Source organism: Phoca vitulina, unplaced genomic scaffold (assembly GCF_004348235.1).
Source record: "Phoca vitulina isolate PV1807 unplaced genomic scaffold, GSC_HSeal_1.0 scaffold27, whole genome shotgun sequence".
NCBI classification, from domain to species: Eukaryota; Metazoa; Chordata; class Mammalia; order Carnivora; family Phocidae; genus Phoca; species Phoca vitulina.
The window spans coordinates 7,677,614-7,692,200 of record NW_022589730.1 but is presented as its reverse complement, the minus strand read 5'-3'; the positions used below and the strand labels follow the sequence as shown (position 1 = coordinate 7,692,200).

Sequence of the window (14,587 nt, the reverse complement as noted above, 5' to 3'; positions counted from 1 at the left end):
AATCATGATCCCAAGATCCTGGGATCAAGCCCCACTTTGGACTCCCTACTCAATGGGGAGTCTGCTTCTCCCTCTCCCTCTGCCCCGCCACTCCTCTTGCTTGTGTTCTCTCTCTGGTGCGTACGTGCTCTCTCTCTCATTCATTTATAAATAATAAATAAATAAAGTTTTATGAGAAAGAAGACATGCAGTAATTCTAAAACCATTCTCTGCATAAGAAAATTGGAAGAACTGAATTGTGCAAGACTGCTGAATCACAAATCTGTACCTCTGAAACAAATAATACATTGTATGTTTAAAAAAAAAGAAGAAGAATGTAGCAGGAGGGGAAGAATGAAGGGGGGGAAATCGGAGGGGGAGATGAACCATGAGAGACGATGGACTCTGAAAAACAAACTGAGGGTTCTGGAGGGGGGGGGTTAGCCTGGGGATGGGTATTAAAGAGGGCACCTTCTGCATGGAGCACTGGGAGTTATACCCAAACAACGAATCATGGAACACTACATCATAAATTAAATAAATAAATAAATAAATAAATGGAAGAATACATCATAACCTAAGTTGAAATTCTCCCAGAAATGGAAGCTTGCTTAACATTTTTAAATGGATCCATCTAATTCACCACCTTAATAGGTTGTAGGAAAAAAATCATATGTTTATCTTAAAAGATACAGAAAAAGCACTATACATCTATGATATAAAAAAAAAAAAAAAAAAACACTTAGCAAAGTAGAACTAGAAAGAAACTTCCTTAATCTTATTTTTCTTTAATTGAAAAAACTACCATAAACAGCATGATGAAAAGGTGAAAAATTAAAGGCCTTTCCTTTGAGTTTGGAAACAAGGATGGCTGGGTATATGGTTAATATAAAAAAACTGAGTAAATTTCCATATATTCAACAATACTTAGAAAATAAAATATCAAAAATTCATTTCCATGTAGAGACAAGAATATTTACTGAAGCAGGATCCAGAATTGCTCTAAATTAGAATAAGAAAACCCAAATGTCCTTCAACATTGTAGTGTACTGAGTACTAGACAAAAATAAATTAAACTAACTCTACCTATAGGCAGCAGAATGAATAACTCTTCTAAGCATAATGATTAAAGAAAGCAGCCATATGACTCTGTTTTACAAAATTTTAAAAATCAGGAATTGTTGTAAATATGAACACATAATTAAGTGGTAAGACTACCAAGAAATGTAAACAAGTGATTACCGTAAAACTCAAAGTAACAACTACCTTCCAGGAGAGGAGTAGAGATTGAAAAGGGGTATCACAAACGTTCCCAAGGTGCTGGCTATGTTCTATTTTTAGATCAGGGATGGTTCACTATGTGATGCCTGAACTATGTATTTATGTTTTATGTATTCTCCACATATGTGTTGTATTTCACAAATAAAAAGGATAAATAAGTTAATAAATAAATAAATACATTACCCTAATGAGGGGACTTAAATGTAAGCCTTAGTTTTTCTTGAAAATTAGTGTGTTGTGAAAGTGATCTTACATATTTGTTAATAAAAATCATTAAAACATTTAACCATTATGATGAATCATATGAATACTGAATAATAATCTGCATTAAATATAGTGATACATATAATGCACTTAACATTGTGCCTGTCACAAAGGGAGTGATCAATCAATCAATAAATAAATACTATAATAAATAGTAAATAGCTATTCTTTGGGAGTTGTTATTATTGTTGTTATAGTCACTGGTTATTTTTACTTACTTCAAGGAGACCTGACAAGTACTTAACACAAATTTCAAGTGGCTTTGTGAGAGGAGAATGTGAGCTCCATCCTGGAGATGCTGTGAGATGAGCCATCCCTCGTAAGGTCCTCTCGAGGGATGGCAGGCCATAGAAGTGAGGAGCATCCGTGACTCTCAGGCACTGGAGCAGTTTCAGAGCCAGCTGCGTTTGGAAAATGTAAAGAAGCTCCAAGCACTTCCTGTGTATGTAAAGGAAGGAAAAAAAAATCAACAAGAGATCAAGTGTGATGGGCTTAATGGGTTAACTTATTGATGGCGGAGGGTTACTAACAACTTAATACGTCAGAAAAGTATGAACCAGGAGAAATGGCAGTCTCAAACAAGATTTTTCAAGGAAAACACAGTTCATATACCATCTAGGGTATACGATGTAAAGGACCAATAACAATTACATTGAAAAATACATAAACGGATATTAGTATTAGCACCCAAAAATGAAATTTAAAAGTTGGAATGGAAAATTAAATGCGTACTTTAAATGACTTTAACTTACATATATTAAATCTATACTTTTAATCTTTAGAAACTTGAGTTTTTAATTAGCTGAAATTGTTTTCCCCAGAAAGCTAAAATAAAAAGTTTTAATGAGTTTGAGACATAATTTAAATGCAACTGTCAGAAACAGGACAATCAAGAGAACATTTTTTATTAGAAAACAAAATCCCTGGGGCGCCTGGGTGGCTCAGTCATGAAGCGTCTGCCTTTGGCTCAGGTCATGATCCCAGGGTCCTGGGATGGAGCCCTGCATTGGGCTCCCCGCTCCGTGGGAAGCCTGCTTCTCTCTCTCCCACTCCCCCTGCTTGTATTCCCTCTCTCGCTGTCTCTCTCTCTCTTTCTCTGTCAAATAAATAAATAAAATCTTTAAAAAAAAAGAGAGAAAAAAAAGAAAGAAAACAAAATCCCTGAAACTAGTAAGTAGGCATGGATACAAAGATGAAATTGCTGGAAGAAGTAACATCATTGTATAACAAAGCATCAAATAAAATCTGAAATTTTCTCAGTTTTACAGATTTTTAGACTCCAAAATTGACAACTACTGCCTATATTTTTACCCATTCCATCACAGTATTATAGATGTATAGTTGTATGATTTAAAGATCATAATTTTTATATACCTGTCATCTAGGTGTTTTTAAAGTTTTAGAAACACACAGAACTTACACCAAAGCCTAAAGGTTATTTGTATAAATTCATATTCCTCACGGGTCAACAACAAAGTACAGCTGAACCTTGAACAACGTGCAGTCAAAAATTCTCATATACTTTTTGACTCTCCAAAAATCCAACAAATAGCCTACAGTTGACCAGAAGCCTTACTGATAACATAAAGTCAGTTAACATGTATTTCGTATGTTATATGTTATTATATACTGTTTTCTTACAATAAAGCAAACTAGAGAAAAGAAAGTTGTTTTTTTTTTTTTTTTTAAGTAAGCTCTACACCCAACATGGGACCTGAAATCATAACTCTAAGATCAAAAGGCACATGCTCTATTGACTGAGCCAGCCAGGCACCCCAAGAAAGGAAAATATTATTAAGAAAACCATAAAAGAAAATACATATACAGTACTATACTGTATTTATCCCCAAAAGATCCATGTATAAGTGGACCCACATAGTTCAAACCTGTGTTGTGCAAGGATCACTTGTAATCTAATTAATAGTATTAAAAATGTTCTTCTGGTTTTTTTTAAGATTTTATTTATTTAAGAGAGAGAGTGAGCAAGCAAGTTCGGGGGAGGGTCAGAGGTAGAGGGAGAAGCAGGCTTCCCGCTGAGCAGGGAGCCCGATGCGGGGCTCGATCCCAGGACCCTGGGATCATGACCTGAGCCGAAGGCAGACGCTTAACCTACTGAGCCACCCAGGCATCCCTGTGCTTCTGTTTTTTAAAATTAACATAAAAGTCATTTTCATTTTCTGCTCCTTTTACCTTAACCACTCCAAAAGAAAAACTATACCATCAAAGGCAATGGTGCCTCTGCAAATATCTAACCAACCCCAGTTCAACCTGGCACAGCTGCCACCAGTTGCCTCTCCTGGTCCCTGTGAACCTTCCCCAAGCTCCACACCCAAATGGTCTCATCCTCCCTATGCAAGTTCCGCTCCACATCCAAAGAACATTCACCCAAAGAACAGGCCATTGCACTGTTTCTCAAAGTCTAGCCCAAGGGACTACCTATGGCACTTATTTAATATGTAGATTCCTGAGCTACTGATCTTAATATTTTAATAAGCCCCCTCCCCAAGAGATTCTATACACATTCCAGAGTCTACTATCAATGGATTCACTTTGTTCTTGTCTTCAGTACTTTAATGAGGCACAAAAGCATGAGGTAAAATTCACAAATCTTATATATACACTACAGGATGGTTTACATATGTATATAATCATGTAACCACGAAGCGTAACAACATATAAAACATTCTCAGCACCTCAGAAGGTCCCTAGGTGACCCTTTTTAGTGAAATTTTTATTGACTTGTATTCTAAATTTACTAATCCTCTTTTATACTGTGTCTAGTCTGCTGCTAAGCCCATGCAATGAATTATTTACTTTAGAAACTGTATTTCTCAGTTGCAGAATTACTATTTAGTTCTTTTTTGCAGTTTCCATTTCTCTGCTATTGATATTCTACATATTTTTACTTATCTTGTCCATCTTTTCATCTAATTTATATTGAAAATATTATTTATAATAATAGCTTTAAAGTTCCTCTAATAGTTGACATTTGAGAGTCTGTTTCTAATGACTTTTTTCTCTTAATTACAGGAGACGTTTTCCTACTTTATAATTCTCTCCATTTGTGATTGTATGTCAAATATTTGTATATATATAAGAGCTACTGAAAGCAAAGTACATAATAATTTCCCATAGAGATGGTTTGCCATTTGGTCACAAGATTTGGTTAAGAGGCCGATCTTTGAGATCTAGTCAGGTGTTGAGCTGAATTAGGGTTGCTGAATTAGGGTTGTTGAGCTGAATTTAGTTGTTTCAAACGTCATGTGTGTGGGATCAGGTCTTTCCTTCCAGCAGAGATTTGGGATCTGAGCACAGGAAGACCTGCAGATAAAAAAACTTTTGTACATCAAAGGACACTATCCAAAGAGTTAAAACACAACCCACAGAATGGAAGAAAATTTTGCAAATCATATTTGATAAAAGATTGATGTCCAGAATATGTAAAGATGACTCAACAACAACAACCCAATGCAAAAATAGGTGAAGGACTTGAATAGACATTTCTCCAGAGAAGATAACAAATAATCATTAAGCACATGAAAAGATGCTCAACATCATTTCTCATTAGGGAAATGGAATCAAAACCAAAATGATTCTAGTTAACACCACTGGGATAGCCATAATAAGAAGTATTAGGGCAGATGTTGAGAAATTAGAACACTCATACATTGCTGGTGGGAATGTAAACTGGTATAGCTGCTATGGAAAACAAAATTCCTCAAAAAAGTAATCATAGAGTTACCACATGAACCAGCAATTCTAGTCATAAGTATATACTGGAGAATTAAAAACATGTGTTTACACAAAACTTGTTCACAAATGTTTATAGCTGCCGTATTCATAATAATCAAAGGTAGAAACAACTCACATGTCCACCAACAGAAAAATGGATAAACAGAATGTGGTATATCTATACATGGAATATTAATCAGCTATAGGAAGAAACAAGCACTGATATGTGCTATAATATGGATGGACCTTGAAAACACAATGTGAAATCAGACACAAAAGATCACATATGTCTGATTCCATTTATATAAAATGTCCAGAATAAGCAAATTCATAGAGACAGAAAGATGAGTGGTTGCCATAGGCTTGGGTAAGGGGTAAATGAGGAGGAACTGCTCAATGGGTACAAAGTTTCTTTTCAGAGTAATGAAAATATTCTGGAATTAAATAGTGACAGTTGAACAACATTGTGAACATATTAAAACCACTCAACGGTATACTTTAAAATGGTTAAAATAGTAAATTTTATCTAATTAAAAAAATTTTTAAGTCAGAATTATAGATACACACTTAAAAATCATCTATGCAAAAACAGTCATAAAGTCATAGAAATGGTTATAATTGCTCAGAGAATTAAGAGAGGACTAAGACCTAAAACCTAGAGACAGCAAAATACTGCATGCGTGTGTGTGTGTGTGTGTGTGTGTGTGTGTGTGTGTGTGTGTATGAAATTACAATCAGGCTATACCAGAGATTCCACTGAAATAAAAACAAACAGACCACAACTGACTATTATTGAATTCTTTCTTCCTTGATTTAGAAATCAAAAGGAAACTAGGTTCTATATCAACGTCCCCACACCTTCAGTGACAAACGGTACCTGTCAGTAGCTGCCATGACACTGAGAAGCACGGTACTGAAGAGAGCGATCAGTTCTTTCTGGAGCTGCTGCCTGACAGCAGTCCTGACGTCATCCGCTTCCTCTCCTGCCTGCGACTCCGTCAGAACCAGCAGGTCTAATAATGGGTTTGGACTCTAAAAAATATATTTGTAAAAAAACGTATTTACTCTCTAATTGAGCTGTGTGTTGTTTCCTACAAAGATTTTTGCTCCATATCACATTCTGGACTACCTAAGAGTTAAGTTACCTAGCCAGCAGGTATGGGTCTCTAGTGATCAATAGAGATGTTACGTTCTAAACTCAAAAGGTGCTTCATATGTTATCTTGACAAAAGAACAGCACATCTATTATAGAAAACTGAGTATAATATAGAGAAGCACAAAGAGAAAAACAAGAACCACCCATGATCACAGTTCACAGAGACAGTCTCTATTAGTTTACTGGTGCACACTACTCTTTTTGTGTGCATATAAACATACACACAATTATAATTCCGCCATCAGAAAAGATGAATACCCAACTTTTACATCAACATGGATGGGACTGGAGGAGATTATGCTAAGTGAAATAAGTCAAGCAGAGAAAGTCAATTTTCATATGGTTTCACTTATTTGTGGAACATAAGGAATAGCATGGAGGACATTAGGAGAAGGAAGGGAAAAATGAAGGGGGGCGGAATCAGAGGGAGAGATGAACCATGAGAGACTATGGACTCTGAGAAACAAGCTGAGGGTTCTAGAGGGGAGGGGGGAGGAGGGATGGGTCAGCCTGGTGATGGGTATTAAGGAGGGCACGTACTGCATGGAGCACTGGGTGTTACACGAAAACAATGAATCGTGGATCACTACATCAAAAACTAATGATGTATTGTATGGTGACTAACATAACATAATAAAATTAAAAAAAAAGATTCCACTTTTTGACTAAACTAGAAGATGTGCATTTTCATATTTTACAGATAGGCAAAGAGGGGTTTATAAAGAGGTTATATAACTTGTCCATAGTCATATGAATGAACAAAGCAAGGATTCAACCTGAGAATCATCTTACTTCAAAGCTAGCTAATATTCTGTCCCCCATATTATGTCACATCAATTCTGCACATTATAACATACAAAAAAAGATAAAATCAAGATGTAATTATGATTGTTATGAAATCCTTCACCTAAAGAACTCAATTAAAAAATAACTGCATTCTTTTTGTGGAAATGAAAAAATGGGAAGAAAATTCTAGCTTGTTTATATTATGCAGTACATAGAGAATACTTCAATCAGGTACACACAATTATAAAGAATACAACTGAGAGCTTTTAGAAAGTATTGGGGACAGATGTCCCTAATTTACTTTTAACTTACTTTACTATGTCTCATACTTAAGCAGCATTTTTTTTCAGCTTTCCTTTCATCCTGAACAAGAAGTACCTCATTTGGATCAAATAAAATTACATAAAACATGACTACAACTTCTATGTTTTATATAGGAATAAAACAATCAAAATACACATTTAATAAAATCATAAAAATAAATATCCATACTCTACAGTATTCTTAGACCCAAATAACCAAAGGCTGACTTATACCCAACTTCCCTCCAAGTCCCATAAATACTGACAAAATAAGAAAGTTGTTTTTAATGTAAACTCCATCTTGGTAAAATATAGTTTTACTATCAGGAATTATTAAACCTGATATACCCATAAAAATTAAGTAGAAACTCCTGACTGATAGATTAATATGTTACAGTATGTATACACCTAAAACTAAGATTCTTCCAAAAAACCTCATTGTTAATAACTTGTTTATGCTAGTACTTGCTGAGATCTTCTTCCCTTTCTAACTTTACATGTTAATATTGAGATTCAGTGAACCTCAGCAACATCACTTCTAAAATATGGGACGAATTACCATTCCTCATATACAATAAAGAGATGTCTCTCTACTGATGCCTACTATCTCAAGTGCTTAATCATACGTGAAGGTTTTGTCTTTAGACATTAGTATTCAATCCCAATTTTAAACCAACTACCATTATCATTACTTTGTCACCGCCAACCTCCAAAAAGCAACAATTTCTATAATAATGGCTCATTTTCTTTAACCACACAGTTACCACTCATCACATCCACTTTACCATCCATCAGCAACCTACAATAGGACATGCAATGCCCTCCATGAACTCTCAGTGCACGTGTGCCTGTGAAAGTCGACCAACACAGAGAGACATATGCTGGATAGTTCTGAATAGCCTACCCCCCCAAAAAAAAATTACGGCCCCACTTTTATGACCTTCCCTCAAAAAACTCATTCTGAAAAGAAAGGTATTCAAACTCAGCACTTCTAGGTGATTTTATATATATTAACAAAATCATCATTACATTAAAATGTAAATTAGTGGTGTCATAAATTCCTAAGTGCCTAAAATGTTTGTAACAAATGGATGTTCCAATAAAACATACAAATTTTTCACAAGAGAAAGTTTCTCAATCTTCCCTCGGTAAGTTAGCTGATTTTTCTTTATACTTCCTATTCGCAATCTTCTGCCTGATCAAGTATTCAAGTATTCTGCCTAATTTTACTAGTTTTTGCCATGGCTTTCATATACTTTTTCATATTATGTCCATACATTGAAAACAATTCCTTTGGAAATACTATCTTACTGACCTTCTTAAATCATCTCTCACTTATTTTACCCATTTCAGATGATTAAAAGGCATTTGACTTTATTTTCAAGCTTCCTTTATATTGAACGTTACTCTTTACATAACACTTAATAATTTAATCCTTGTAGCATGACAGAGAGTAAACTCTCTTAATAGTGGATGCTTAAGTCCACTGCTCACCTTTTGCTCACTCTATTGTTATTCATAACACCAGTGATGATAACATATGAGACAAAGTAAAAGCTTTCCAAAGACAGCCTTGATACCATACAAAGTCAAATATATTTAATTATACCAAAAATCCTTCTCTAAAACTGCATGAAAATTACAGTACAATCATTTAGAATTTTGTAGAAATTTCATTTTAATTTCAAAACTATCAATAAATTATAAAATATGCATCAGCACTCATGACATACTATAAAATTCATAATAAATGTAAAGTTTTAACTATAGTTACATAATTTAGGTGAATATATTTTAATATGCATGGTTATTTTTCTACCATATATACCATGTACAAAGTCTCCTAAGCAAACACTGAATTATTACACAGAGTTTCAAGAAAAGACTCTACCTAAGCCCACTATAACTGCTATTTTCACAACCCAAAGCAACCATAACTCTCAGAATCCAAGAGCTTCAACCTAAGGAGGAGACTGTTTTAGAAATTATCCTTTTTAAAAAAAGACTAAAAAGATTATGAAGTTATAAAAAATTTATAGATCAAAAATCGATTTATCAAAAAACTCAGAGGAAAAGCTTCATAAGATTCTTTTAATAATATTTTAATATCCAATCTCTAAAATATTTAAGCATGCCTAAAAGCTGAAGGAGGAACTATAGTGACATAAGGTTTGACTGTTTTGCTTTATTAAAAATGGTCAGAAAATAACTGCCTCCAAATGTTTGTTAATTTTAACAATTAAATGATACAAGAAAATCAAAGTACAGTAAATATGGTACTTTGAAATCATCCTCAAGAATATAACAGGAGAGCAAAATTTATAAGTCTATTCTGGGAGTTCAATCATCTTATTAAGGCTTCACTTATTATGTACTTTAAGGAAATCAGTCCATCATCTCTCATTTATGTTATAAATATTTTTCTCAGTTTATCATGTCTTTTTAACTATATTTAAAGTATTTCTTGCCATACATACAGAAGTCAATCAAACTTACGTATAAATACCCTCCTACTGGATAACTGTTTCATTGTAAGTTACACAAATTGAAAATAAAGTTAATCTGAAAGAAAAAATGGCCAGAGAAAAATATAAAAAATAAAGTTTATTAAAGAAAAACTTGCTATGATAATTTAAAAGTGCAGTTTTTCAGAAAACACAGGCATATCAAAGAACATAATACAAAATCCAATCACAGAGTCAGGTACACATAGCACCTTGCTTATGGTATTTTGGACTTACTTTATGTTCCTATCTGATCTACCCCTTTCATCTCCGAGCTTTTGTTAGTGATGCTATTTTTGCTTTTCATCTTTCATAACATTTAAATTGTAGTCCAGGACCATAATTTCCACACTTAGTCACAGTCCTACAGGTGTGTGTATGAGAGAGAGAGAGAAGGGGGGGGGGGGAGAGAGCGAGAGCGAGAGAGCTGCCTTCTCCACCACCTCGCCCATTCCCACTCTAGGCCAAGCTACCACATCCCTCCCCTGGGTTACTGTAGGCCTCCCAGCTTCCATTCATGCTACCTATGGTTCGAGACAGCTGCTACCAGGACCTTCTTAAACTTAAGTCACAGCATGTAACTCTGCTGCTGAAAACCCTCCACCTGCTTTCTCTCTCATATAGGTTAAGCTCCATAGCCTACAAGGTTCTATTTGAGCTTGATTCTGAATATCCTTCTGATCTCATCTCCTACCACTATACTCTATTCATCCTGTTGCTGCCACATGGACCTCTAGTTGTTTTTCAAACATGGCCCTGACAACTAAGTGCTTTTGCATTTTTTTCCTCTCTGGCTAGAACGCTCTTCCCTTAGATACCTATATGGCTGACTCCCACACTGAACTCAGTGCCCTGGCCAAATGTTAGTCAAAGAGGCGAGCCTTCTCTGACCATCATGTCTAAAGTAGCATCCCACCATGCCTGCCTAGCTCTGTCTCGTTATCTATGTTTTCTCTTTACACTTATTGCTCCCACCTGCAGAAAATCTTTGTTTTCTGTCCATTCCACCCCCTGGAATGTACTCCATGAGGACAGGTTTTTTGTCTTACTCACTGCCACGTTATTTTTATAAAGTAATCGTATTTATAGATTTCTTTCTTTATAGGTTCTACCTTATGTAACTTCTTGGAAAAAATCTTCTCTACTCCAAAGTTTTAAGTAAACACTTTCATACAACATGAAGACTACTTTACTAAACACGGGCTATATAAAAATTATGCTTTTTCATTACATAGCATTACTAATTTTTACAAACAAATTATTTCTCACACCTAAAATCCAATTCCTTAATAATACTTACATGTCTAAGAAGTAATTCTAGAAGCCAGTTTAGAAGTTCTACTGATGAGTTTTTTCTTTGTTCCTTCAATAACTTATTTAAAAAATGTATGATATCTATTAGCAGTTTCTCATCTTCAGTGCAAGCAGGAAGCACCTGTAAAAACCTACAATAAAAAAGACAATTATGGTTTCTAGCTCTTTACAGTAATGGTGTGCTGATAAATATTTAACAACCAGGTAAGGAGTGGGAGGATTTCTTGTGTTTGCCAGTTTTCATAGTGTAAATATTCCCCCATTGCTGACTGCGAGCCACCAACATAACACACAGAGAGACAACACAGCAGTACACCATTGTGTGGCCTTTTCACAACAGACATAATAGGTATGAATCACCTCAAGAACACAGGTGTCAGTAACATGTTATAAAATAATCAGGAAGTGATGGTATTTGCATAATCATTACTTTTATTTTTCTTAGAATTTAACTGTAAGTTTACGTAATTTCATTTTTAAGAATGGCTGTGTTTTAACAACTAACTTACAAAAACCCTGATACTCAACTGCCACCCCTCTCACAAGGAAGCACTGGCTGATTCCAACACACACCAGCGGAAAAGCCAAATTAGGTATCTGAATTGTGAGCGATCCATTTTGAGTCCCCATTTCGGAAATTCACTTAACCTCACACTTTGAAAATTGCACACATTATGTTTAATAGAAAGTTATACATCTTACACTAAATTCACATGAAGATTAAAATGGAAAGCTACTGGCAATGGCTGCTTGTCTGTCTTGTGTCCGATGCAGCCATCTGCTACCAGTGAAACGTGGAATTTACGAGCTAGAGGCTTCCCAGTAACTACTAAAGGATCTCCACACATGGCAATCAACTTCATGAAATTCAGGGTAAAAAGAAAAGCAGGAGAATTTTCTTAAGAACAAAACAAAAGCAAAACAAAACAAAACAGCCCACTGCAGGTGTACCAAACTTCTCCGTCAATTCACTAATGGTCTTGGCTCTCTTACAATGTGGGCAGCAATAAACATTCATTTTGTTCAACCATGTCTTATCCTAATCATCTGCTTTTGTGAGATAGTGAAATAAAATTTTCTGATAGGATATAAAAACGGTGTTGTTTATTATTAATTCCAAAATGCAGTGATTAAGAAAATTTTTCTCTTTTGCTATTCTTAGATATTTACTACGCATAATGAAAATCCCAGTTTTTCTTACTGAAAAAAAAAACATTTCTCTAACGATAGCAACAAGGATACATGCTCTTATCTTCAAAGATACGGAGATAGACCCACATACGATTCAATCCTGCTCTTTGAAACTGGAAGCGCTGAGCTGTATATACTGACCTGTTCAGTGCGGTGTGCCAAGACAGACACTTCAAGGTCACCCCACACGGGCCAGCACCACCCTTTAAAGACAGCCTGTCATTCAGAAGATAAAAACTCATGCTTGTGATAGCAGCCCTCACTTCCCTGTGAGCTGCAGCCTCGACGATGGAACGGAGACAGCCCCTCAGTGCACTCGCTGTGTGTGTCACCTGCAGAGCAAGGGTGTCCTCTGTGCGTAACTGCAACGCATCTGGAAATCTAAACAAAAAGAAACAAAGGAGGAGCAACATAAACTATTTAAATAAAAGCTCACATTTAGGTTTATTATAAACTCTCTCCAAAAAATTGTTTTATCTTCATTTTAAAGGCTGACTCAGGGCCAAAAGAAAATCTGGTATATATCTGTCATTTAGAGTTTTATGTTAGCATCCTAAGTGTTTGTATTGACATTTTCCTGCTTACAGAAATATAACTTTCATTCAAACAAGAAAGCAATGATAGATCAGAATATTAGGATATTCCAAAGTAATCTTCATCATCATCAGAGCAATGATAACATTTATATATATACTTACTGAAATTTGACTCTAATCCAGACTACTTTCCCTAGAGATTTATATCCATTAACTAACCAAACTTGAGGTGCCTGGGTAGCTCAGTTGATTAAGGTCTGACTCTTGGTTTCAGCTAAGTTCATGATCTCAGGGCCATGAGATCGAGCCCTGTGTCAGGATCTGTGCTGGGCATGGAGCCTGTTTGAGATTCTCTCTCTGCCTCTCCTTCTGCCCCTCCCTGTCCCCCAGCCCCCCACTCCCGCTTGTGTGTGCGCACTCTCTGAAAAAAATTAAATAAAAAATTTAAAAATAATAACTAACCAAACTTTATATAATCTCTAAAACAGCACAGAGCACGTGCTTTTTAATTTAAATTTCCTTGTGTCATGGAACACTACATCAAAAACTAATGATGCAATGTATGGTCATTGACATAACATAATAATAAAAAAAAAATTTCCTTGTGTGATAGTTTCTAAAAAGTTATGAACACATGTAATCTTTAAAACAAAGTAAAAATTATAATAATCAGTGGAAAAACTGGATCAGATGGTAGCAAGTAAAAAAGCCACTTGACCTAAATGAAAAATAAAACCAAACTAGTTATTTATAATTTGTTAAATATGAACACTTTTTCAACTAAACATAACAGCTTACTCTTGGATTTTAGGTTCAGAATTCATTTGCTTCAACAGATTATCACTCCCATGATACCAGGACAAGTTCCAAGCTATTCTCAGCATGTCTGAGACCGGCTTCAAGGCCAAACAATCAGCAGATAATGGCAAAACTATGGAGTAAGGACTCACAGCATGGTGGCCAACTACACGCGCTGGTAGATGATACCTAAAGAAAATGTATACAAATAATTATGAACTTCGAAATTCTTAAACACTACTATAAAAGGATGAGCTATAAATGAGGGCTAGTTCTCACAATAACACGGAGTTCACTCTCATAGCCCCTATTTTGAAGTTATGCTGTACATATTATTTCATTTATCCTTTTGCCATCCTCTAAACTCCCAAAAATACTTTTTAAACTCTTGCGTGAAGACTTCCTTATTCTGTGTTGTGTTGGAGTTGCTAGCAGAGATGACTAATGCCCCTTCAGGTCAAGGCCTGCAGCTACAGTGAGTCACACATAAAGGGTTTCAGCTAGAACATGAGCACCTACTTTATGCCAAACGCTGTATATTATCCACCATTCATTCAGTCCCATTCATGGCACTGATACCCATTTTACAGATAATCAAAATGAGTATTAAAGAGACTAAATGAATTGCCTTATGTTCACAGGAATCACTAAGTGACAAAATCACAACCTAATATTTTTACTTGAACACAGCTGCATCATCAATAAACTCAACCACTAGTGTCACCAAGAAGACCCAGAAATATT

The 14,587-nt window shown here is 35.3% G+C and overlaps 1 protein-coding gene across 2 annotated transcripts in view; it reads right to left on the bottom strand.

The window, feature by feature from the left end:
* RTTN (rotatin) overlaps window positions 1–14,587 on the bottom strand; it is a 151,762-nt gene that overhangs the window by 78,964 nt on the left and 58,211 nt on the right. For both annotated transcript variants that reach the window (XM_032422642.1, XM_032422641.1), the window contains exons 24-28: window positions 13,844–14,032; window positions 12,651–12,890; window positions 11,305–11,449; window positions 6,134–6,288; window positions 1,743–1,962 (exon numbers count right to left, since the gene is read on the bottom strand). In XM_032422642.1, the coding sequence (XP_032278533.1) occupies window positions 1,743–1,962; window positions 6,134–6,288; window positions 11,305–11,449; window positions 12,651–12,890; window positions 13,844–14,032 (949 nt within the window). The remainder of the gene's footprint in view (window positions 1–1,742; window positions 1,963–6,133; window positions 6,289–11,304; window positions 11,450–12,650; window positions 12,891–13,843; window positions 14,033–14,587) is intronic.